Source organism: Podarcis vaucheri (genome assembly GCF_965113315.1).
Source record: "Podarcis vaucheri genome assembly, chromosome: 6".
Classification (NCBI taxonomy): domain Eukaryota; kingdom Metazoa; phylum Chordata; class Lepidosauria; order Squamata; family Lacertidae; genus Podarcis; species Podarcis vaucheri.
The window spans coordinates 24,519,823-24,546,698 of record NC_138764.1 but is presented as its reverse complement, the minus strand read 5'-3'; the positions used below and the strand labels follow the sequence as shown (position 1 = coordinate 24,546,698).

Sequence of the window (26,876 nt, the reverse complement as noted above, 5' to 3'; positions counted from 1 at the left end):
TGATGGAGTCCTAGAGAAATTGAGCAAATATATTGTAGTGAAGAAGACATTGCCCCCCCCCCGTTCCGTATCAGCTATAAACAACACACAGAAGGCTTTGTAAACCTTGATTCCCAAATGTTACAAGTTTGGATTGTTCTCTTTTGCACACATCATTTCTGCAGAAAGCAGCAGCCCAGTCAGTGTGCCCAGAAGACTGCTTTGATCCAAACACAGCACTGCCCAACTATAGTGTAGGGGGGAGATTCCAGCTCCTTTCAGCCACATGTTCTTTTTGTTGTTAAAAATAGTCTCCCCCATCTTGAAGCTTATATTTGAACAGGTTGGCATATGAAAAAGCAAATGTGGCTTCTGGCATAGCACCTCATTTTTTCCTGAGGTGACCACCTCTGATGATTTTGCTTTATTTTATTTTTTAAACTATTCAGAACTAGAACTGGCATACCTCTGGTGTCCTACGTTATAATGGCAAAAGTGTGTGGGGTTGGGGTGAAGCCCATGTTTGTGATAAGCTAGGCAAAGTCATTGATAGAGAGCTGAATTGAAGCTAGTGCACTGCATTTCTTCAAATGAAATGTGTTGGTCAGGATTCAAAGTGCTCTTCCACAGAACTTCTCATGACATCCTTTCCGCAACATCTGTCTTGTGATGCTTATGAACCAGGGATGGCTTGCTGGATCATGGGGTAGGGAGAAAGGCACCCAGGACTCCTCCTGCATGTGAAGTCTGGGCACACAATTCTTTGATTCATATTCTACAACACATTCTTTTCTTAAGAGGATCTTTTCCCTAATTGCTTTCAAGTTTGCATGCTCTGTATTTTGCTAAAGAGCAATATATGTCTTGCTCTGCCTGTATTGTGTCCTCCCACACCCTGAAGAGGATGGAATGCTGTGTTTCCTCTCTGATTCACTGCAACATTAAACATTACTTTAATGCTATGGTAAGGATCTGGTTTTAAAGGGACGCGGGTGGCGCTGTGGGTTAAACCACAGAGCCTAGGACTTGCCGATCAGAAGGTCGGCGGTTCAAATCCCCATGACGGGGTGAGCTCCCATTGCTCTGTCCCAGCTCCTGCCAACCTAGCATTTCGAAAGCACCTCAAAGTGCAAGTAGATAAATAGGTACCGCTCCGGCGCAAAGGTAAATGGCATTTCCGTGCACTGCTCTGGTTCACCAGAAGCGACTTAGTCATGCTAGCCACATGACCCAGAAGCTGTACGCTGGTTCCCTCGGCCAGTAAAGTGAGATGAGCGCTGCAACCCCAGAGTCGTCTGCAACTGGACCTAATGGTCAGGGGTCCCTTTACCTAAGGATCTGATTGGGACAGGTGTTTTGTTATGTAAATCCAGTAAACCCAATTGTAATTTATTGTAAAATAGGTTCTTTTCTCCATTGTTCCATTGTCCACTACTAGCACTGTGAATGCCAACAGCATGCCCATAATGCTGTAGAGCACATCCTTCCCACTGAGGAATTCAAATGTAAGGCTTTGTTGTTTGGACAGATACTTCTTATAACTGGATGACCCAACACAATCCCTGACCTTACTCTGGTGTTGCAGGAACGCCAACAGGAATGCACGCAGATATGCTGGTGCAGACGTCTAAGATCAGACTGCAGTAAGACCACAATTTATGCGGGGTGGATTGCACCTAAAGCCAAAATTGTGTATAGTCAAAACCCATTGGGTTCAATGGCGAGTGCGATTGCCAATGCTGTTTTTCCCGGACTCCCACTACCTTTCTAACTTTTCTTTTAAAAATGTCATGCACATAAATATAAATACATAAGTTGCAGACATAAATATAAATACATAAGTTGCAGACTTCCTGTGTAGTTCATTGAATACAACAAAGTTAACGTTTGCCAGTCTACAACCATTTCTTATGGGTGCCACACAAGTTGGCGGAGCATGTATAAGCATGCTGCGCCCCATCACACCCCGCTCCGCCCCACCCTCATTCTGTTCCACCCTACCCCGTTACACCCTTTTTATTATGTGTTTTGTGACTTTTTTCAGTCACTTCCTAGTTCAGCACACATGTGTAATTGTGTGTCTTTCGGATACATGTTAATTGGTTGTTGCCTTTATTAGCTGAAATGTTGTGAGCTTAAACCTAAAAAAGAGTAATGATAAAACTAGGCACTGATTGTATGGCAAATATGTAGGGTGGTCTTCAAGTAAGTTTTACTCAGGGTAGGCCCATTGAAATTAATGAACATAGCTGAGGTAGGGCCACTAATTTCAGTGGGTCTAATACTGAGTAATACGTAGTTGAATTCTACCTGTAATCTGCTGTAGTTCTTTATTTTTCTATTTTTTTTTGCTTTTTAAGTTAGATTACTAAATAGGTGAGATACTTACTTTCAAAGCTACTATCTGCAGGCTATTCTGATAGTTACATGATTATTAATTTGCTGGAAGTGTGGATCCAGATATATATTGGCTTGCTTAATTCCAGTGAACATGTTTGAGTGAAAAGGAGCAAAAGTGATGAGCAATGCTCAAAATAATTTATAGAAAATTCTAGCACTGTGTTACAGGGTAGCCAGAAATTTTCCCTGTGTAGCAGTGCTAGAATTAATTTAACAACTGTAGGACTTATTCAGAAGAGAAGGGAGGGGGGAATCCAGCAGTTATTTCTGCAGTTATGGAACACAAAACGACTTCCCACTGTGAATGCACTCTTTGAGAAACAAGGATATGCTTTGAGCTGTCTTTATTTAGACTACTGATGAGGGCAGTTTTCCTTTCCATAGAATGTTTGTGTCTTGATGGTGTTCAAGGAAATTATTTTTACAAGCTAGGAAATCACTTTGTATCTTGCAGTGTTATTTGGCGGCAGCATCCTTAAAGGAAATCCAGTGTTTTCCCCTTGACTATAAAAGGTTGCATAGGAAGGCTTAAAATGGTAGCTCCTAAGATACTGTGGCTAGTGCTTGGGGGTCACGGTCAGCATTTCACCAGCTGATTTGCTAGCAGAGGCAGGGGCCCTATCAGAGCTGATCCATATGCAGTGGCCCAAAATGTGGTAGGAGTTGAGCCAGGAAGCCAAAGTCAGGGAACAAGTCTGGTGTTGGAGCCACGAGCAAAGCAGGAATTGGCACAGAGAAGCAATGCAGAAGTTGTGTCCAAGGCCAGAAATGAAGACAGAAGAGCAGTTCCAATGACCTTCTAAGGTGGATGTGGCCAGTCCAAGGCCCGAGGGCATTTAGCCCTTCAGTTCTGTGGCTCTCACTTGGCCACATGTGAGAGCTCTTGGTCACACCTACAAGCCTACTTGTGTAAGGCTGAACACATGTATGTTGGGAGAGAGCCAAGGCGTGTCATCCCAACCCATGCATGTGTGCTGAGTGTATATACCATGTCATCTAGAAAGAGCTAAAGTTAAAAACTACCCAAATAACGAAAAGTTCTATAGAATTGCAATGAGGAATGCTGGAGATAAAGCAATAAACCTGTGGAGAGTTTCTGGAGTCTCTTGTGGGGGCCAATCTACTGGCTTTAATTCTAGTGCCTGCTATCCTTTCATTTTAGGCTCAGAGCAATGCTTTGCCACATGTTGTTTCCATGATGACCTGGAGCTCCCCAGATTTCTGTTGGATGGTGGCAGCTGCTTCTCTTCCTGTTCTCTACCAACAGTTCTCTTACTTCTTTTCTTTAATTGTTCCTCACAATTGCTTGGGCAGGGGAATTATGACCCTGAGCCTAGTTCACATGTACAAATGAATCAGGTGGTGCTGATAGACCACATGTGATCTTTTGCTAAAGTCCCACAGAAACCTAGGAACCTATGCTCTGTGGATAGCAGTACAAACAGATATCTCTGTAAATGTAACTTTCAGATAGTTCATGAGAACTTCAGGGATCTTGTTCCCACAAGTGATTTTTCTTAGTATTGTGTGCATGTGTGTGTGGTATTATTTTTATTTCTTACTATGTTACAAATGTTTGTGTTTTTATATTGTAAACTGCCCTGTGATCCTCAGATGAAGGACGCCTTAGAAAAATGAATGAATGTCTGGTTTGTTCAACATAATTTTGTCAATACAAATCTTAACATAGATTGAGTTATCTCTACTGACTTTGCCTCTCGTCATTAGAACTTACTTCCAAAACCAATGAAGTTTCCTAAGCATGCTATAGTTGCTCATTTACTTGCCTTGTAAAGGGGTCAACAAGGAATTTAAATGTGTTATTGCATAAGAAACTCATTTCAGCAAAGCAGAAGTTACAGAGGATACAGATGAGTAAGCTTTTAAAAATAGAAACTTAGATCCCTCCAATTTAATAACGCCCTGTGCAATTAAATGCAGAATGTTGTTATTAATGTGTAGGTGCCTTGCCCTCCCATAGAGATGCATGAGCAACACTGTGCTGAAGTGTTAATCTTAACATTTCCTTCTTGAGTCACTCATTTCCACGAAAGTGCTGTTCAGCTTGGGGATGAGAAGATAGTAAAAAAATGCATCTTGCAGGAGATAATGGCTACTTCTTTCAGTCACACAAGTTTTGGGGCTGTGGTTTAAGTATAGGATTGTGCCAGTGATAAAGCTCAGAGAGTACGCTCACGGATTCAGCTCAAGAGAAACTTAGGTTGCAGTCCTCTGGTGCATTGACCTGGCAGTAAACTCATCTGAATGTGCTATTAGAACTGACTTGGTAGAGGATTGTGTTGCTTGTCACGGTTCTGATTGTACCCACTTCTTGAACAGTATACCCAACTCTGGGTTTTTTCTCCCTTTTAGGCCAGCTAAAGAAAGGAAGGGTTTTTCCCATCTTGTTAAGCTCTTACTCCCTTGCTTTCTGTTTGATGTGCATGTGGACGTGGCTGCTGCCGCATGCTCCCCCCCCCCCAGCGGGATAGAAGCCACTGCCACTGCTGGGGGGGGGCAGAGTGCAGAAGTTGAACAGCACCCTTTATGCCCTGACCCCCCCCAGCACATGAGTGTCTGCCCATCAGCGGTGGGGACTGGGTGAGCATGGAGGGCATCCTCTCCCAGCCCCCGCTGCTGATGTACCGGCACACATATGCCAGGCGGGGCACAGAGCGTGCTCCATACTCTATCCCCACCCAAGCACCAGTGGGGCGTGGAGGGTGCTCTTTACCCTCCATTCCCACACCCATTTAGCATCTGCCTGCTGACAGGTGAGTGCTTGGGCGCCAGGTGCATGGGGGGGCTGGTTTGTGCCCCCCAAGATTCTGCACCCGGGGCAATTTTCCTGTCCTCCCCATGCTATACCCCTGGGTCCAAGCAGTCTTCCGCTTGCTCAGCTCCTTTCCCAGGGACAACCTGCTCTTCAGTGCTAAATCAGATTAAAATTCAATTGCCTTTTGCTCCAATTTAGCACTAAATAGTGCTAAACCTCCTGACAAAATCAGTGCAAACAAATCAGAATGCTGAATACACAGATCACCTGTAAGCGACCAATGTTTTGTCAAACCTGAAAATAGCAAAAACCTGGGAGGAGGAAGTTGAGGTAATAGCAAACAATTTTAGACTAGTAACTAGGACTGGAAATGGGGTGTGTGACTTTGGCATAGGTTTCTGTATTTTAATTACTCGCCTACCCAGTTTCAAATACTTTGATATTTTAGCTTTTTAATCTTTGAAATCCTAACCTGGATATTTTTAGTGCTACATGGAAATTCTGTTCTATGCTTTTTCTTGGTAGTTTGGTTTGTGCTGACATAGCCTTCTGAACAGCTACCCATATGAGCTGGAAGGTCACCCTGTATAGAGGGTCTTGCTGCTTCTAGCCATGGTGGGGCAGGAGACTTTTAAGGCCACAAGAGCCATGCATGTGGTTATCCAAGTACTGGCCTACATTTCAGATGCCAGCACTAAGCAGGCTATCCATGCATCTTTTCATTTAAATGTTAGACTTACATCCTGCTTCTGTGGAAATTGTAGTCCCTTCCCACCTGCAATAGATGAGCAGGTAGGTGGGACCACTATTCCTAGCTCTTCTTCTTGCTGCTTCTCACTTTATGTTAAACTATTTATGTTCTTTTTTATCTGGGCTATCTCTGTCTGGGAGGGGTTGCAGTTTGGCGCACCAGGCATACTTGGTATTTGGTGGTTACATAACACTGTGTGTGCCATGGGCCTCCCGTGACAAAGCTGGATTAGTCAAGTGTCTCACCACTGCAGACTGGATCTTTCATGGGGAGTGCAATTCCATCCCATCCCATCCAGGCTGAACATCACTATCTTGGTTAGACAAATGACCAGCTGTTTGCCTTGCCTGGACTGAGCTTGAATTTGTTTATCGCCATCCAGTTCATTACTGATCCTAAGCACCAAATTTAGCACAGATTTGAAGCATGTGTCTCATGACCATTGCTCATGAAAACTATACATGCATGGATGGTGCAATTGTTAGTGCTGTTGCTGTCTCTAACATCCACAGGAAGTCAGAATACAGCCTAGGTGGTGTGGTTCTCTCTGCTCAACCAGGAACCGAATGCATGTAAAGTTGTGTACACACAGGCTTTATTCTGGCCTTCAGCTAAACACATGAGGGTTGGGAGCAAGGCCAGTGTGCACAGCTCTGTCCTTTCTCTTTCTCTCCCCCTCCCTCCCTCCCTCCCTCCCTCCCTCCACACACACACACACACACACACACTTGGTGACCAGCTCTCTACAGGTGATCAGTTGAGAACTGTGGCAATAGTGATCTTTTTCTCCCACCGTGCTAGGTGAGGAGAGACAGGGAAAAAAACCCTCAGAGAAGGACAGGTTTCAGTTCCACCTACAATTGGCATGCAGCCCCGACAGAAAACTCCCAAGAAAATGTGACCTTTGTCAGAGAAGAGTTTCCTAGCTCACTCTGAGTAACGTGTTTCTTAAATAATTGTTAAGGTGATGGGAATGGAAGGGTAGATTGAACGGAAAGGGTGCTATGATGTGTTGTGCCTCTTCCAAAAGTGTGGGAGGAGTGTTTAAGGACAATATCAAACATGTTGAAGACTAGGCATGCAGTAAGAATGGCCAAATATTTTTGACACACATTGTATAATGAAGCTGATAACTAGCTCTCATAAAATTATCTGTTGATAGTAGTGTAGTAAATGTGTGAACATAAATCTCATGTTGATTTAAGGTTTGCTAGATGTGCTAATTCTAGAACATTTAAACACTTGAAACCTGGAAACGCCTGAATCAAATTTCTTTTTAAGTAACTTTCTTACATATTTGCCTTCCTGTTCTCCATTCAAGTTTGCTTGTCTTCCTATCCTGTGTTTGTTTTTGCTGTTTACTGCTTCTGCTAGTAAGTGCATAAACTTGCTGGACTGCTAGAAGATGGCATGAGTGTAGTCACTGCAGCAGAACAGTTGCGTATAGACAAAGAAGCACCAAGGTGTCTTGATTCAGAGCCCCTGAGCTCTTTAAATTCTAGCAAGCTGGATACTGATTGAATTTCTTTGCTCAGCCTGAGTAATTGTTACCAGTAAACTAGGCAGAAATATAAGCATGTTTCTGCACAATGTCATTGGTGTGTCTTGGTGACTTTATTCAAGACCCACAATATATGTGGTTATCAGTTGATGAAATGCTTTCATTTTCTTTCTAAAGCATCAATGATATTAAAATCCCATGCCTATAAAACTGCATCCTCAGTACCAAGGCACACTATGGCTTGTGGGTTGCTCCATTGCCATATGCCTCACCATAGGAATCTTTTTTGTTGCCGCACAAAAAACTCTTACTTTTTTAAAAAATATATATAAATGGCTTACTTTAGACTAAATAAAGTAGGGGCAAATATATTTTCAATAACAAGCAGTTTGAATGTCATCTTGTACTCTGTGCACTTTAAAGGAGCAGAGAGGGCTGGTAGCTGCATCCCAATAAAATGCACGTACTGACCCATAAGGGAATTAGTGCCAATGATTGTTTAAAGCTCAGGCCTCTTAAAGTTTTCTCCTATCTCTCTATTAAACAATGGAAAGTTTTACCGTATGTTCAAATAACATCTTCATCAGGTTCACAACAGGGTACCTTAGTTAATTTTCAGTTGAGTGCTTGATAGGATTTTCTTTTTCTGGCTGGTTGGGTGAAAGTCTAGACACTGAGAGACGAGGCTTTAGTGGGGCCTCACAATACAGTTATTGTGAATGTTAAGTAGGAGCAGCTTCCTCTGATGTACGGACTCCATGCCCAAACCAGCGATACAAAGACGTGGCTTTTGTTCCAAAGGAGAGGGGCTAATCTAAATGCTCACAGTGTGAAAAACTTTTTTTTTATGCAAGAGAGGAGAAAAACTTGCCTTAAAGGTGAGAGGTCAGGAGTTTAACCTCTGACCGTAAAATAAGAGACCAGCAAAGAGTAGGGATAAAACAAGGGCAGGAAAGAAACCCTTCAAGTACCCTGCGTATTGTTTACTCAAAATGGGTCAAGCAAATGATTGTCAGGTGTGGTTACATGAATTCTCGTAAGACGGCATGATTTCTGCGGACTTTAGTTTCTTGTAACTTGCGCGGGTTCTCCCCCCTCCCTCTCCCCAGTTAGATAGTTTGAAGTATGAGGAGTGCTAAAGCAGATTTTTTTTTGGGGGGGGGTTTAGAGCATACTTTAAAACACCCCGTGGGATTCCATATAAGCGGATACCTCAGTTTGCAACATCTGTACACACAACTAAATTTATTCCCTGGAATCTCCATATTTTTTTGTTTCTCAGTAAGAAATTTTATCCTTCCTTAGGGCAGTTATAAAGGACAGCTTACATCGTGGGCTTTCCTCATGTCCGTTTCTTTGGCAGGCAGTGGGAAGAGTGGCCATAGTTAATGCAGAGGTCTTTGGGTGGTCACTGCTATTGTGCAACACCAGGGGAGAGCTGTTCCCACTTGTAATGCAAAAGAAATCAGGACATTTCTCTCTCTGATCTTGTTTTGGCATTATAAGTACTGTGGAACTTAGGCACAATCCAATTATAAATGATGGAGGTGGATGCTGATAGTTAATAGACATATTCCACATGCTCAGATTTACTGGTCTAAGCCTAACTGGTTACCCTCCTTTTTTTCCTGTAAGTCAAACATCAACAATCAAGAGTATGCAATGTAGTGCTGGGATTTTGAGCTTGTTGTCTGGGACTGCTGTATAGTATAATTTGCAATAGGAAATGGACAGTAACTTAAAGTTTTTGTCTTCCTCTTCTTAAAAATACTATAATCCTAATGACTTGGAACTGAAGCCAATATTTATTTGAATAGAAGGGCATGTGTTACAGATGTATATACAGTGGTACCTCAGTTTTTGAACTTAATCCTTTCCGGAAGTCCGTTCTTAAACTGAAAATGTTCTTAAACCGAGGCACACTTTCCCTAATGAGGCCTCCTGCCGCCGGTGCCCTTCCGCTGTTCGGATTCCGTGCTTAGACAGAGGTAAAGTTCGCAAACTGGGACACTACTTCTGGTTTTGTGGAGTTCGTAAACCGAATAGTTCATAAACAGGGCTGTTCTTAAACCGAGGTACCACTGTACAGTGGTACCTCGGGTTACATACGCTTCAGGTTACATACGCTTCAGGTTACAGACTCCGCTAACCCAGAAATAGTACCTCGGGTTAAGAACTTTGCTTCAGGATGAGAACAGAAATCGTACAGCAGTGGCGCAGCGGCAGCAGGAGGCCCCATTTGCTGAAGTGGTGCTTCAGGTTAAGAACAGTTTCAGGTTAAGAACGGACCTCCGGAATGAATTAAGTACTTAACCCGAGGTACCACTGTATAGTATACAGTCATACCTTTGGTTACAGACGCTTCAGTTTGCGTTTTTTCGGATTATGGACCCACCGAAACCCAGAAGTACTGGAATGGGTTACTTCCGGGTTTTGGTGGTCGCGCATGCGCAGAAACTCAGAATCACAACCTGCGCATGCGCAGACACACTGCTGTGGGTTGCGAACACTGCGGGTTGCGAACGTGCATCCCGCAAAGATCAAGTTCGCAACCAGAGCGTCCACTGTACTCTTTTTATTTATATATACTGTATATATAAGGTTAATAGGTTTGAAATCATACTGCAATAAGCATAATGGACACATGATGCTGCTTTATACTGGCTTGTTTTGCATGTCACATTATGCCAAACTATGCTTATGAACAAACCATGGCTTAGCTGAGTGCAACGCAGCAACAGAACGACAGGGAAGGAGCAAAGCAGCTGGCATTTCCTTTCTGGAAACATGTGTGCTCATATGTTTGGCTTAGTATGAAGTGCAAACAAGACTGCAGGTACATCCAGCCCCTTACTCTCCATTCCCAGCTATCATCAGTTCTCCAGGGTTTCAGGCAAAGTAGCCTTGCCCAGTTCTGCTTTTGGAGAACTGTTTTCTTTTTCTATTTTAACCACAGGGGCTTTCTACATGAAACACATGTGCTATGACTCTCACATAAGTTTCCAGCAGTACTGAGTCTAGACTGGCACTGCAGAAGATGGGATCAGGAATCTGCTGTCCCAGTGACCTACTCTGGATCAAAAGTGCCACGATTAATATAAATAACTGCATCTTCCCGGGGCCTCTGCCTTCTCAAGAAGCAACCCCTTTTTCAAAACTGTTTTCTTCAGAGAGTTGAAAGCATTGTGTCTCTGATCCAGCCTTCTTTTTTGTGATGTAGTTCACAGTTTTGATCTCGTTTTCTATCCTAAAGGATGCCTGCTCCTTATGAAGAGTATTGTTGAAATACTTTTAAAAGTATTATCCATTACTGCAGAAATATTTTATAAGGCGATGCTTAGGAATAATTAACTAAAAATATGGGAATTGTTGTTGTCAGCTATTTAAGATCATTGTTCACAACACGAACATCACTTTGGCTAGTAATTGCCAGCCTCATTCAGTGAGTCAGCTCCTGTGGTATTTACTGTGTTTTTGTCACTATGCTTTTAATTTTAATTTAAGATTTCAGTTCACACAGCCCCAGACTTCCTGCTTCTTCTCTTCTTTATCTAAAAAATGTTTTTGACTTGAAGCTTCTTATTTCCATTAATAATAGAAGTAAGTGGCTTTTGAGGTTATATGAATGCTGAATAAATAAATAAACAAACAAATATACAGAAAAATAAAAATAATTGAATTAAATTTCTCACAATGGCACTAATGTTAGAAGGTTTGTAATCTGACATTTCGCGGACATAGAAAAAGACTCTTTACTCTTCTCAGAATTTAGATACTCCTTCCAATAGGGTTTCTCTATCAGAAAGGGGTACCACTACAATTTATTATAAAATCATTAGTTTGGAACCTATTTTTACAAATAGTAAAAACGTTGCCATTAGCAAAGTTACTAATAGTCAGTAGTAGTAATTTGTTAAAGGACACTTTGAAGTTTCTTAGAGCAGATAGCCACTTTAGTTGAGGCTACTTTGAAGTCAAGAAGATTTATCTGGGACTTTCCCCCGATATGCTAAATCTTTTCCATACTTTGCTCACAATGCTTTGAAACATTGTGATACTCTCCTTGGATCAGAACTGGGGCACCTGTGCCCCCCCTCCCCAGATGTTGCTGTACTACAGCTGATATCATAACTGATTATTGACCCTGCTGCCTGGGGTTTGGAATTGGAGACCAACAAGATCTGGAAGTGCCCAAGTTCCTCACATCTGCTGTACAGCAAATAAATACTTTGCAAAGCAGCATTTCCAGTTAACAGGAATAACCAGCCAAGAGGGCCATCCAGCTTAATATTCAGTGTGCCTGGTGAGTGATGTGGGCTGAAGCGTACCAGTATTACTGAGAGTTCTTTCAAATATCCATGAGTTTCCAGTGCAGAATTCAGTTTACCTCCTTTCTGTAGATATCCAGTGAGACAGTAATCCAGTATTCATGTGGATTGTTGAATTTTGTGATTCTCAAGCCACTTAGTGCTGTTTTGAGTGCCTTGGGCATTCTGCATCATTGTTCTACCCATGTGTTTTGTTTTGTTTTTGGTCCTGCTGAACAGTAATCTGGCTCAATCCTGTATGTACAGATATCACATAAATATAGGTACAAGTGTAACAATGGATAGAAGCGATGTGTGAACTGAATCTCTGCATAAGGCAGAAGGTCTGTAACTTAGCCTAGTGATATAATTCCATTAAAAGGTTTCTTAGCTGTTGGAGTAACACTGATTTTTCTCTGAGCAGTTCTATTAACCTGCCTTCTTGCTTTGTTCTTATCAGAAGTTTGGTGTTGACTTTAAAGACTGGTATGTGAAGTACGTCAAAACATAGATTTTCAGCTACATGTTGCCTGTCATAGATAAATCAATGCTTGAATGTATGCGGAGCAGCATTTAAATTTTTTTCCTTGTGTTCATGTGGAAGGCCCTTGGGACAGATGGCCCCTCACTGTTGATGGTTCGATTTCAGTGATCACCCACAGCTTCAGAGGAGTGCGAAGAAAAGAAATTGCTTTCTTTGTCAAGGTGTTTTCAATTCAATTCTCACCCATTAGCCCTGTTTCGTTAAGTTTTGAATTACTCCGTCAGGTGACTGATGAGTGTATTTCCCCCTCTTAGGCTATTGAAATAGGCCTGGTATAAAATGGAAAAGGAAAATAAAAAAGGTTTATAGTTACTGATTAATAAAGTGTCTTTAAACCACGACACTGCTTGGTATATTTGAACAGTCAGACAATATTGAACATGAATAGTATGACAAAAGATGAAGTTTACGGGTAGAGTAGGAAACTTGGCCTTTGAAGTACACTCTTTATATTTACAAGCAGTGATGGTCACAGTTTTAAATTTGATTGTGATTTTCTGTTTAAATCTGGAAGAGCTTTTAAAGACTTCTTTGTGCAAGTAAGAAAGGTTAGGTTCTCAAGTTAAATTCCTAGTGGAATCACCAAGCTGCAAAATATAATCTGATACAGTTGGCAATGTCACAATCAGAGTGGTTTGAATTATGGTATCCTGGATACTCCCCAGAATGGGAATTGATCTATCAGGTCAGGTTTGGCTTCTTAGTGTCAGTGAAGTTCCCTTGTGTGTCCCTGCATTACCTGTGTTAAAAACTGAGGGTTTACATTTCCTTAGTGGGGAAAGGAAAATAAAAAAGGAAGAAATGGTTTTTGGGAACTATTTTTTTAAAAAGGGATTTTCAGGTTGTTGTTTTTTTTAAAAAAGAAACCCTGCAGCTCAGTTTTGTATTCTAGGTTTTTATAATGGAAACGCTACTGAGATAACAACTTACAGTTCACTGATATTTGAATGTCATTCCAATTCATTTGTATATGCTTTAATAAGCATGATTAGATTTCCCTTTGTAAAAAGGCTTGAAATTTCCAAGTTATGCACTACCAACCAACACAGTATTGTTACAGCCCAGTGTCTGCCAAGAGGTAGCAAGATTCCAGGGGGTTCTATGTGCTCACCCAGGATTGTGTTTCCATTAGGAAATCAAGGCACATGGTCTCTTGGTGCAGCCTCCTCCAGCCAGCGCTGCATGGAGTTCTGCCTACTTGCTGCTGCTTCTTCCCAGCAGCCTTTGCAGAAAACAACTCCTTCCCTTCCTCATCCAGTATCCTCCCTGTCACACTGGGAACCTACGATTCACCTCCTTCTGTCATGACATTGTGCTCCTTGTAATCCTAGTAGTCTCCTGCTTTCTTGTCTGATGCTGAATGTCTCACCTATTGTCAGGTTAATGACTCTGTCACCACCTGTCTTTGTTCTTTGATGGCACCTCTCTAAGCTCCCAAGGAAGCTGTCTTGGCTTGACTTCAAACCCCACATTTACTAATTTCAGAGATTATGGGGAGAACCGAGCACCCAGGTTTTGGTCCCCTTGCAAACCCATTAACAGTATTGTGCAAGTTGAAGGGCACGATCCTGTACTGAAGACCTGTCTGCTGGGGCATTCTGGGATTTGGTACAAGCTCTGCTGTGCTGGCAGAATGCCAGATATGCTACTGTTAAGATTTATATGCTGGCAAAATAGCTCGCATGCCTTCGTGGAACACTTCCTTGCTGGTACTGTTCCACTGGAAGGGATGAGAGTGGAGTCACAGGCATAATGTGGGGTGGCACGAGGAGAAGCTGTTCCTACTCCTCTTGACAGTGCAACTTTACACCAGCCACAGACATGGTGCAATGAATTGAAGGGGATTCTCCCCCCCCCCAAAAAAAATGGTTGCCACAAAACAGCATAAATTAGGGTATAACTCAGTACCCAGTCACAGCATATACCACCTGTATCAAAACCCCACATCATAGCTCAGATGACAGAGCACACGTTTGGCCTCATGCTGTGCACATTTAAGAACTTTGGTGATTAGAAACTATTGAAAAAGGGGCATTTTCCACAGAAAGGGAGCATTTTGCACAAAGCAACCTAGATTAACAATTACACAGGAACATGAACATATTGTTGACACCTCTTAGGGATTAAGTGCATGGATGCTGATTGTATTTCTATGCTCTTGTGGAGCACACAGTAGATATGCTGATTATCCTGGCATACCAGTCTTTGTATTGGATTTTCACCCTTGTCTTTTATAGTAACTATCCTGCACATCATCTTGTGTTGAGTTAAGGACTTCAGAGGTCAGAATTACGTGCTTTTCCTGAAGTTCTGGTCTTGCTGCATTCTGGGCTTCATGAACAACAACAACCACCATAACTTGATTTCTTATCCACCCTTTACCATCAAGCCTCAGTTCAGGTTACAACAATCTAAAAATGCAGTGTTGAAATCAGTTAAAGCAAATTTATCTTCTTTGAGTGGCGGAAATAGAAGATATGTTCAGCTGTTAGGTGCATATTATTTTATGCATGCTTTGTCATGCTTATCTTTTGTAAAAGACATGCAACAGCTCCACAGCTTTTTTCTATTAAGCACCAAATGATAAGTGCCATCACCAGCCAATGTGCTGTAGGATATTAGCAGTGATAATTCTATTATTTCATTATTATTATTTATTTAAAATATTTCTTGCATCACTGCTGAAGCAATCCCAGAGCAGATTACATTAAAAGCCAGATATACGATGCTTATTAATACAGGAGCAAGAACTAGAGAAAAAATCCCCATGAAACCAGAAGCACAGCAGTTTAGTGGGGTCCACAAAAGCCTGAATGAATAAATGAGTCTTCCACTAGCACTAAAAACTCACCAGAATTGGAGCCAACCATATCTGAGAGGAGATGAAATTCCATTACTGAGAGTACCCTCTCCTGCATTGCCACATACCACATTTTAACTATCTGTGTCCTTGTGGGGGGATTATTGTAATCTATTGTTCTTTAAAACGAACTCCATAGTGGGCTATATCATTAAATATATAATACATACAGATTATATAATAAACGATCTGAGAAATGAAATCACAAAAACAATAAATCAAATTCACACCATCAGAGTGACCAAACATCTCAGCTAACCAAATGCCTGCATAAAAAGGTTTTTACAGTACGTCTGGAGAATCTGTGTGAGAATGGTCTTTCAAGAACCTTGCAGTATGCAGGCTACCATTTAACCCAGTGTAGCTGCAGCTTCTGAACAAACTTCAAATGCAGACTGATATATTGTGCATCACAGTAGTCTACCTGAGGTTACCAGCCTGTGTCCAGGCAGTCCCTGTCCAGTCGCCAACTATTAGGTGTTCTGAGGACAGTTGTACAGTATTTGCCTGACTTTTTTTTTTTAAAAAAGCACAATCTTCACTTTGAGGTTTTAAATTCAAGGTTTTAAATTAAAAGTGTTAATTTAATTTAATTTAATTTAAAGTGCAGTTAATTTTACATCTGCTTGTTGAAGATTTAAAAGGTGGCATGTCTTTCAAGCCTACTTGTTAACCCAGGAGATAAGCTGGGGAATTCGTTTCTTGAAATCCCTTAGTTTGTAGGAAGCCAAGCTAAAAGCTTGGCAGGTTCAATTTCATCTTTGTACTTTCTGTGCAATGAACCTTCACCTGATTAAGGTTTTCATTTTGTAGCATAACTAATGGCATTGTAGCAAAACAGGCTTTCCTTTATGCTCCCAGTGACTTTCCATTCTGTTTTTAAATGGTATAGCACAATATTGGGCAAAGAGGATTGACCTTCCATTAAAGTAGCTCAAAGTTGGATCTGTCTTGTTAGTACCAAAAAAGAAAAAAAAAGTGGGGCAGGGGAGAGACACAGGCTCACAGTTATTTGGAAGTTGGCTATTAGTGATCAGCTGAATCTGAAGGGGCTTCCCTTATTATGTGACGGATTTCCAACTGGAGTGGGAATGCTGATTGACTAGGATTCCTGTCCTTGAGTTGGAAACCTTCCATGCAATGAAGTGGGTCTCTTCAGACTCTGCCAGTCATGTGTCTGCTTGCGCCCTGGGCATTATCAAGGTGATAGAGCTAGTCTCACACATTCCTGAAGGCTCCTTCAAATGTCCAACAGTGAATGCCTGGAGACAGCTTCTCTATCTAGTCTTTTCTGATATATTTGTAGGAATATTATGGACCTTTGTTGTGTGTAAAGTCTCCTTAAATGGATGCTGTTAATCTCAGAATCAGGTTTTAAAAGGTGTGGGCAAGATTTCATATTCTCTTCTTACTCCATGGGTGTACCGGGGAGAGGTGCCTTTCCCTGAATCAAGTAAATAAATAAAAATACTTAACTAAAAGTAGAAATTGTGGTAAGATATTGACAGATTTTTTTGAGCACTTGGGGTCAAAAGAAAGTAGTTTAAAACAACTGTTGTTGAGACATTTCATTCTGAATATGCTAGACAGAGCCAGACAGAGGATGATGACAGACGGGTGCTCCGTCCTCCCAACATAAATCCTGTCTACTTGCTCCCCCCAACATAAGTCCTGGCTATGCCCATGTCTTACTCTGTTCCTACTTGGAAGTCTTAAGCATGCTTAGGTTCATGTTGGCAGTATCTTTAGCAGTGGTTCCTAATTTGCTGACCAGCATCATCCTTCTGATTCATGACTTGAGTCCTGTGATTAAGAGCAGATCAGTTTGGGATTAAGAGAAGATCATTGGCCGGATAATGTAAATGCTGAAATACACCTTTAATCTTGGATCAGGGTGGCAAGAGAACACATAATCTGAGAATTTGCTCTCAGGCCCTTAGCTATGCATAAGAGATTGGAAGCATTATATGTGAACCAGCCCTTCATTATTTGTTTCCATAGATGCTAGGCGGAAGGAACCCTTTAAATAGGTGAAATATGTGCACATTACATTGAGGTCTTTGGGTAAAATATGTCATTAATGAATCTAGATTATTGGTACTGTAAAGTTTGGCAAATAGCTGTATTGGTAGGATTGTCTCACAGACCTCAAGTAATGAGAGGTCAAAGAAAGTCACTCAAGTTTTGGGCAGGTTGGTATTTGTTTATTGATTTTATAAATAGCCAGGAATTTGGTAATTACAACTGTATCTAAAATGGCTTGGGAAGATAGGATCAATTGAAGAAAGATTAGATGAATTAAGAAAAATGAAATGTGGAAATAAATAACGCCATGATTTGTTTTGATTATAGCCTATGGAAAACAAGGATGCTGTAAATGAAAAATTAATATTATACATTGTAGTAAATCAAATATTATGCTAAATAGAACATTTTAATATTATTTATAGAATATATTGTTTATTAAAGAAATGTCATTTAAAGAATCCTGAAATACTCTTCATAGGGGAAGGCAGTTATCTATGTTTATATTTGTGTTTACTTTCGTAATACAGTTTGGTATGGAATTGTTAAATAAAAATATCATTGATTTGGTTGACAGAAATGCAGAGTCAAAAATAACGTGTTTTACTATCACATATGAACATAGAGACATGCTTTAAAAACAAAACTAAATGTTTCAGTACATGTATTTTCAGTACAAATATTTATTGTTAAATATAAAGTTCCTTGGCATATGGGGAGAATTAAAAAAAAAATCTAATATATGTAATGATTAACTATTCCAATTGCCAGATGTGTTTCAACATCATGGACTTCTTCAGTATCACAGATGTTGCAGATAACAGATTAGCCACTCTAGAGTATAATGAGACAACTCATGCTTGAGTTGATCAAAGGTCATGTTCATGTGTTTCTATATATATATATTTGTTTTGATGGGCAACCATCCACTTTTCTCTGAATCTGGATCAGGGCTTCTTTCCTACTCTGCTGCAGGCTAAGGACACTGTGACAGACATCTTCAGAATAAATCTCAGTCCCTCATGATCTCCTCTACCATGCCATACTCCTTGGATCAGGTCAGAAGCCACCAGAGGAGGCAGTTATTTCTGCCTTTTAGTAACCATAGCAGTGCACTCTACTGACTTGCCATTATATTGCACCATACAAGAATTATATTTACATTTCAAAGGAAGCATTTTCATTTTAACAACAGCAGCTACAAGAAACTTCCTAGAAAGCAAGCTGATGATAGTGTTGTTTTCAGTGTTGCTCTAAACTCTGATAATACTATGAAAAATCAGCTTTTTTTTTCAGTTGTCCACAAAACTGAATAGAAGTTCTCCCAAAAAAGTTTTTCTTTCCTAGATTGTCCACACACAACTAATATAACCAGAATAACTTTAGTTCAATCCATTCTTTAAAATTGGAGTAATTGGATTCACACATACACACACACCTCTTTTGGCCAAATATTCCTTGTAACAGATTGCCTGATTTTACAAGGTACGACTGCTATAGTAAAGAGTGGACTGATAACATCAGCAAAATTCTTTTCATGAGCATAAATCCACCAAGTCTATGATTTGCATTAAAGTGTGCTTTCAAGTATGTCTTAAAGTGGCACTGTCATTTGCATATTGTCTTTAATCTAACATATTTTAAGTGCCAGACAAGATAGCAAGTGTTCTTTAAGGTTCTCTGCACCCCCCTCTTTTTTATATTAAGTTCCTCTACTCTGTTTTGCCCTTGTTCTTTCTTTTGATTACTGTTCCTTGGCAAATACTGACTGCTTTCTTCCTTACTTGCCCAGGCAGCTTTTCATTCAGCTACTAAAACATCTTCCACTTTTATCCTCCTGAGATAAGATTCTGAGACCCTCACCTAAAGTCGGATGTGCCTGACAGTAATATTTTTGGCTTATAATGTGCATCCCTTATATGAAATCTGTTAAAAATTAATCTGATATGCTTTTAAAAGTTCAGTGCGGCACACCAGAACTGTCCCCCTTCAGTTTGCTGGAAGAGAGTTTAAAAACAGTAAATTCTTCCAGTTGCAGAATGTATGTGTGTGTTTTTAAAATAAAAAGCCATCTTTTTGGGCTAAAAACTGGCCTGACTACAGACTGCTTACACCAGGGGTCAGCAGACTTTTTCAGCAGGGGGCCGGTCCACTGTCCCCTCAGAACATGTGGGGCCGGACTATATTTTGAAAAAATAGTAATGAACATTTTCTATGTCCCACAAATAACCCTGAGATGCATTTTAAATAAAAGGACATGTAAAAACATGCTGATTCCCGGACTGTCCACAGGCCGGATTTAGAAGGTGATTGGGCCGGATCCAGGCCCGGCCCTTAGTTTGCCTACCCATGGTTTACACTGTTCCTTCAGTAGGAATTACTGTAACCAATGTAATTTGCTGTTCTGAAACGACAAACAGGAAATCGGTGATTTCTAACCTTTCTAATTTGCTCATTAGTATTTAGAGTGCTGGAGTACTCTATGGTATTTTTGTAACTAATTAACTGCAAATGGTACAGAAGTAATGAATGAATAGATCAACACAATAGATACACTTTGTGAAACTTTTCACTGAAGTCCTTTGGTACACCTCTATTTCTCCCATAACTGGTGGGCAAATACTATGCATTTTGCAACCCTCTTACAGATGCCAACCAGGCACTGAAGCCTCACAGGCCGGCAATTTGTTCCAGGTGAAGAACTGTGCATGGTACATTCAGTGGCAGTGATTGCACATTACAGAAAAGCATAGCTAGTGGGTTACTGTGAATGTGCAGAAGGCTTCCATTCCAGTCGTACCTGCCAGGCAGTGGGAGCCACAACCCTAATATCCTTTACTTAGCATTATGTCCAGAGCAAGAATAGTGATTGGTTTCACTCCAAACCAACCATAGTGTCAAGCCAAGATTTGAGTTAAACAAACCATGCTTCCTAGTTTGGATGTACAGCAAAATTAGAAATCATAGTTTGTTGCTCATGCTGGGGGGGTGGGGCAAAACAGAAGCAATTCATGGTCCGCAGTTAAGTACATTTTACCTTAATAGGTGTGATATTAACACGCTAACCATTTAAGGCAGAATGGCGGTCTATTGATGAGTAACTAATTGATTGTTTAACTATCAATCAATTTTTACTGTATATAGCCAAAGGCCTTTACAATGGACGACAGAGAATAAAAGGAATCTTTCATCTAAAATCATACACGTAACCTGTAGCAGTTTACAACATAAAAAGAAATTTATAACATTAAGACTTAAGATTGGGGTGCATTTACATAGCTGGAACGAAGCTTCTTGGCTGCCAGTGCAAATTTGGCTACTTGGTGTGATTGATCAACTAAATGATGTTTGAGCTTTTCTTCTTCACCTTTCTTTGTCTCTTAAAGCAACGTCTCTTTTTTTAACCTTCTCTCTTCAACTTCTTTCAAATCACTCCTAAAAACCCACCTTTTCCCATGGAGCCTTTGAGTTAACCCCCAAACTCCCATGCCCACTCTAGCTAAGCTCAAGTACATTTAGTGTAAACAATTGCATTTTCTTTCCCTGATTACTTTTGCCTCCACTTCCTTCTCTTTTCTCTGATGTTTCTCCTGGCTCAAATTTTAGAGTGTAAGCTCTTCTGGGTGGGAACCTTTCCTCTTGTGCTCAGGAAAGTGCCATATATGCTGATAGTGTGCTCTGTCTACCATGTGCAATTTATTGTACTGCATTCTTTGAATTTTGTGTTTGTATTAAGCTATGTGAGCCACCTTGCTTGGACAAAGGGTGGTGTATAAATTGTACATCCTTTTCCAGACACCTAACTTTGGAATTGAAGCTGTGCACAGAGGCTTCTGATACAACCCTGCATCTGCTCCCAGTACAGATCAGAGATATTTTACCAGTTGGATTTCTGCCAACCTTTCTAAAACTGATGGTCAGTGAGAAGGCAGTTCTCCCAACTCAGTGTCTGCCTCAGGGAGAGTAGTCTGTCTTGGAAAAGCTGGTGGCTAGAAAGTGAGCTGTGTGCCATGCCAGCTGCTCTGAAGCCAAAGCTCAGCTTGAGAGAGTTGTATTGCTTCCCAGCTTGATGGGGAGCCTAGTTGCACTGCATCCCAACTGAGCATCTGCTTTGGGAATGTTGGTGTGTGTGTGTGTGTGTGTGTGTGTGTGAGAGAGAGAGAGAGAGAGAGAGAAACTGTATTAAAAATACATTTAAAAATAGAAAAAATAGTTGAGATGCTCGTGCAGATGTTATTAATCTGCATGCATCTTAATAAAAGGATGTGTGCACTCATATTTCCTAAAACTAATGTGACCAAGTCTGCACAACATCTTGTTTTTTGCTTGCTATGCCACTTTCAGAGCCTTAGAGAAAAGTTGAAGTAAACCTATTTATTTCCCTCTAAACTGGTTTCTAGTTCTAAAACCTATGGAGTTTATCAACTGGTCCAATGAAAACAATATGGTGCAAGATTAATTTTTATACAAAATAGTAAAGTTACCAGTAAAAAATTAACTTGCTTTTTTATTAGAAATGTTATATATTGACCTCTTGCTGTTTGTATTTCTCTTTTTGGAAACATTTCACTCCATATTGATATTGGCCCAAAATAAGATGTTTTGAATATTAATTAACTAAGATGTAGAAATCTGATTTCAAAATGGGATCAAAGCTTAACTAACCATTAACCATTCAGTTCTTGTAGGGTATATTTTCTAATGCAGAGAAAACTGTTGGGAAAGCTTAGATGGTAGAGCATGAGGCTCTTGTTTTCAGGGTTCTGGGTTTGGGCTCCACATTGGGCAAGATTGCTATGTAGCAGGGGCTTGTACTAGATGAGCCTTGTGGTCCCTTCCAACTCTATAATTCTGTGATTCTTTGTTTCCTTTAAACATCTAAAATTAATTGACGGTAACGAACATATATGAAATGTAAATTTTCCTTTGTTTAGATAATTGCCGAGGGCTAGTTTTAGCAGGTTTCCTTCATATGCTCTTTGTCTTGAGTTTAATATTAATATCCTGTAATTTTTATTGGAGGACACCTGCGACACTATGTTAACTTTACTTATAGTTTTTATTATGTTTTGATTTTTGCGGTTTGCTTTAATATTGTATTGGTGTTTGAATTTTTAAAATGTGCACCACCCTAGAATCCATGTTTGGACACAGGTTTAGACATTTACAAAAAAACAACAACAAAAATTTTAAATACTGAGGAAGGGGTTGGAGAAGGGGTTGGATTTAATTTTTAACCACCATTAAAAGGGGTAAAGGGGACCCCTGACCATTAGTCCATCTTAAATTTGCTATAATTAAGATAAGTGTATTGTAGTTTCAGTAAATATGAAGTAACTTGTTCTTAGAGAAAGTAGGATAGATTATTGAACCGTATGATAATCCCAGGGGCTTGGATCCAAACCTCACTATTTACACGAGTGGAAAGGGATTATTTGCACACAGTGGGGGGGCCCGTGGTGACACTTGCTTGTGTCTTATGGAATGCCTTTCCTGAAGCAATATCTTGCACATGTGGAAGCAACTTTGTGCAAATCTGTAACCAGTATAATGTTCGTAATATCTATATTAGTTGCAAATACTTGGTGAGTCTTATGGTCACTTAAAAATATAAATGAAAAGTGTTTAATCCAGCACTAATATATTTTGAGTTGTTATAAGGCATATGTTGATCTAAGCTGTGTAGTGAGTTACAAGTCATCTATGGTGACGGTGTTTTCTTCTAGCTATTCCTGTTCTCTCATCCATAAAATCAGCATAAAATTGACTTAACGTTGTTGGGTGTCTAGAAACCAGTCTTCCCAGGAAAAGTAAATTTGGTCTCAGTAGTTCTGAAGAGGAAGTACATAACTGCAGAATAGGATTATGCTTCCTCCTCCTTGTCAAGATGTAGCCTCTTGCTTCTTGTCAACACCCTCCTTCCGTTCACTTAATCAATTTCCCAGTACACAAAGAATTCTGAACAAAAGTTTTCATACCTGTCAACTCAGGGGGTAGGAGACTCACATTCAGGATTGTGGTGCTGGGTACACCAAAATATCCATCTCTTTTTTGTGATGGAAAAGTCCCCTTCTCCTTACTGTACCTTAAATGAAAATGATGGGAGCACTTCAGAAAGGAAGTGTGAAAATTAATTGATCCTTTGAATATTTGTTAGTGGCCAGTAAGACCTTTGAAGGGAAGCAAAGTCAGTATCATAATACCAAGTACCGGTAACATGACAATATTTAGTGGTTTTTATTTTATAATAATAATAATTTATTATTTATACCCCGCCCATGTGGCTGAGTTTCCCCAGCCACTCTGGACGGCTCCCAATCAGTGTTACATATTAAAAACTTCCCTGAACTGGGCTGCCTTAAGATGTCTTCTGAATGTCAGGTAATTATTTATCTCTTTGAGATCTGATGGGAGGGCATTCCAAAGGGTGGGCGCCGCTACCGAGAAGGCCCTCTGTCTGGTTCCCTGTAGCCTCACTTCTCACAATGAGGGAACCACCAAAAGGCCCTTGGCGCTGGATCTCAGTGTCCGGGCTGAATGATGGGGGTGGAGACGCTCCTTCAGGTATACAGGACCAAGGCCGTTTAGGGCTTTAAAGGTCAGCACCAACACTTTGAATGGTGCTCGGAAATGTACTGGGAGCCAATGCAGATCTCTCAGAACCGGTGTTATGTGGTCCCGGCGGCCACTCCCAGTCACCAGTCTAGCTGCCGCATTCTGGATTAATTGCAGTTTCCAGGTCACCTTCAAAGGTAGCCCCACGTAGAGCGCGTTGCAGTAGTCCAAGCGTGAGATAACTAGAGCATGCACCACTCTGGCGAGACAGTTCACGGGCAGGTAGGGTCTTAGCCTGTGTACCAGGTGGAGCTGGTAGCAGCTGCCCTGGACACAGAGTTAACCTGCGCCTCCATGGACAGCTGTGAGTCCAAAATGACTCCCAGGCTGCGCATCTGGTCCTTCAGGGGCACAGTTACCCCATTCAAGACCAGGGAATCCCCCACACCAACCCGCTCCCTGTCCCCCAAAAACAGTACTTCTGTCTTGCCAGGATTCAACCTCAATCTGTTAGCCGCCATCCATCCTCCAACTGCCTCCATTTTGTGGAATGGATTAGAGCAAATGTGGACAGATTTCAATCTTGTGGGGTCTATTGTGTTTTATATATTCATGTGGCAATTAACCCATGCAGGTGTGTTTTATTACTACCTAATAACACACCATAATTGCATATAACAAAGACTGAAGTAGTAGCAAATTTCAAAACAACAGTATCAGACAGAATTATTTAAGTGTTTTACAGACTGAAGCTTTATTTACTTGACAACTTTTTTATCACACGGAACATCCCTCAGAATGAAGTATTGGGGGGTTCTGCCAGATAGGAGTTCCAGGTACACATCCTACATGTGGTTAGGATTGAAAGAAAAACTTTAAAAAATGCCTCCCTTAAGCTATCAAATTCATTTCTTTAGCCAGTGCTAGTTTGCATAAAACCAAATGATTTTTGGATGTAGCAGGTCCCAAACTTCAACTGGTGAATGTGTAGTATTCTGTGATATTCTTAACCTGTAATTTTAAATTGTAAATGTGGAAAAAAGCTTGGTGAACTGCTTTAAAAAACAGTGATATATGTGACATTTGAAAAACATTTTGCATTTTTTCTACTTTTAATTCCCTTTTGCAAAAATGAATATTGGAATAACATCTTTAAAAAGGCATTAAAACAGCCACAGAGTAAAAGGCAATGGAAAACACACACACCACAAAATAACCTTCTATTACTGTGTTAACAAATATGCCTGGAGTTTCATAAATATGAAATTAAAAATATATATTTTGAATAATCCGTATCTGAGTTTTGAGACACATTTTTTGTACCTGTCTGTGAGCCTGAAGCTACGTTGACCCTCTTTAATATTAATGTACTCTACTCTAAGACTCTGTTCTTTTGTCTCTGATTAATGCTGTCTGTCAATTATTTACAGATCCTGTGGTTTTGTGGAAGTTCCCGGAGGACTTTGGAGACAAGGTTAGAAACATGAGATTGATCCCTTTAAAATGATGGAATAATAATAATAATAATAATAATAATAATAATAATAATAATATCAGAATAACCTGCCTTTCTACAGCTTTTTAAAGCTTTCCTATTCAACTGTAGAAAGGCAGATGGCTGATGATAACAATAAAAGACTCTTCAACAGCTGATTTGATCATTAGAATGTGTTTGTGGCAGGAAGTATTGCACACTATGATAGTTGCTTTCATGGATTTATCACATTATTATTTTTAATCTGTGTGGATATTATGACCAAACGCCAGTGGTGGCATTTCTTCTTCTTCTGAAGTCATGAATATAGTTCCATAGGAATAAATTTGGGAAATTATGATTGACACACAGCACTGAAATCGCCACCAGGCGCACATCACCAATGATAATCTAAGAGGTTGCACAACTGTTAGTATCAGCACTGATGTTAACACATTGGTTGTGTATATACTGTTGGTGGTAGTTCAGTATTCATGAAAATGTTCTCTCTTTCACCAGAGCTACTTTGACACTTGGGCATGTTAGCAGTTTTAAACAGGAGCGTAATGCTTGCAACAAACAGGTGGTTGTCTAAAACAGTGGTTTCATTAAAAACAACAACCAAGTCCTCTAAAAATTATGGGGTTTTTTTTTTTGATAGGCTTCTTCATTGAATTCATTTCGCTCTTTTCATTTTGATTTTATTGAACAGTATACTTTCTTTTTTCTGTGGCTCAGACAGATTTCTCAGTTTTGCTTTAAATAGTGCCAGACCCTTGGAGAAAAACACCATAAACAACAGTTTGAATTCTGTTTTGAATATAGGAACCTATATAAAAAGTATGTTGCCACAGCAGTTTGCAGTTTGGCCCTGAAATTCCGAACAAAATTGTCAGTTGTGCATGTGTGAAACTCATTCAGATCAATGATACTTCTTTATGACAACACAGAGAACCCCAGTTTATGTGTGTTGTTACTTGGCAACATGTTGCTCACACATTAATATGAAGTTGCAATCTATTCCAGTAGTCAAGAGCTTTAGGTAGACTGTGAATACCATTTGAATAAATGAGACTTTTTGCCTGGGAGCAGCTGTGTTTTCGATTTCACTCTGTCTCTCTTATTCAAATGTTACTATCAAAGGTGCATTTGAGGTTGATGGTATTCAAAGCTTGTGTCCATGCAAAAAGCAAGTTTTATTAAGTCTGTCAGTTGCAAATGTTAGTATTTTTGTATATGTGTGTTCTGTTAAATCCAGCTACAAATGTATAGAGTTGAATGGCATAGGAAAGGGTCAAAGGCAAGGGGAACTATCCTTGCGATTGGGCTAAATGCCATAGTAGCAGCTTTGTATGTGGGAGGTGTAAACCTGTGTCCCTTTTCAGCCATAAATCTTACTTATTCGAAGCCAGCCTAATGAACATTATAGTGCTGTTGGATAAACCAAGGTAAAGGCGCATAAGTATTGTGTTCTATTCCTTTGAGTAGAATAGGTGAGAAATCTAAACAAATGTGAAAAAGTATTACCTTGATAAACTAGAGAAATGGGCTAAAGTTAGTAGCTTGCCACATAAAGATGTTCCTGAGAAAAAGATGCAGAATATGATGCTCTGGTTAACCATTAACCAAGATAACTGTCAATGACTTAGTTCGTTTGTCACTTTAAACCATGGTTAAACTAACATATGGTTTAAAGGTGAATTT

At 40.2% G+C, this 26,876-nt stretch overlaps 1 protein-coding gene across 2 annotated transcripts in view; it reads left to right on the top strand.

The window, feature by feature from the left end:
• The window catches only part of DENND1B (DENN domain containing 1B), a 181,597-nt gene that overhangs the window by 25,692 nt on the left and 129,029 nt on the right, over positions 1-26,876 (top strand). For both annotated transcript variants that reach the window (XM_082225463.1, XM_082225462.1), the window contains exon 3: positions 25,129-25,172. In XM_082225463.1, coding sequence (XP_082081589.1) covers positions 25,129-25,172 — 44 coding nt within the window. The remainder of the gene's footprint in view (positions 1-25,128; positions 25,173-26,876) is intronic.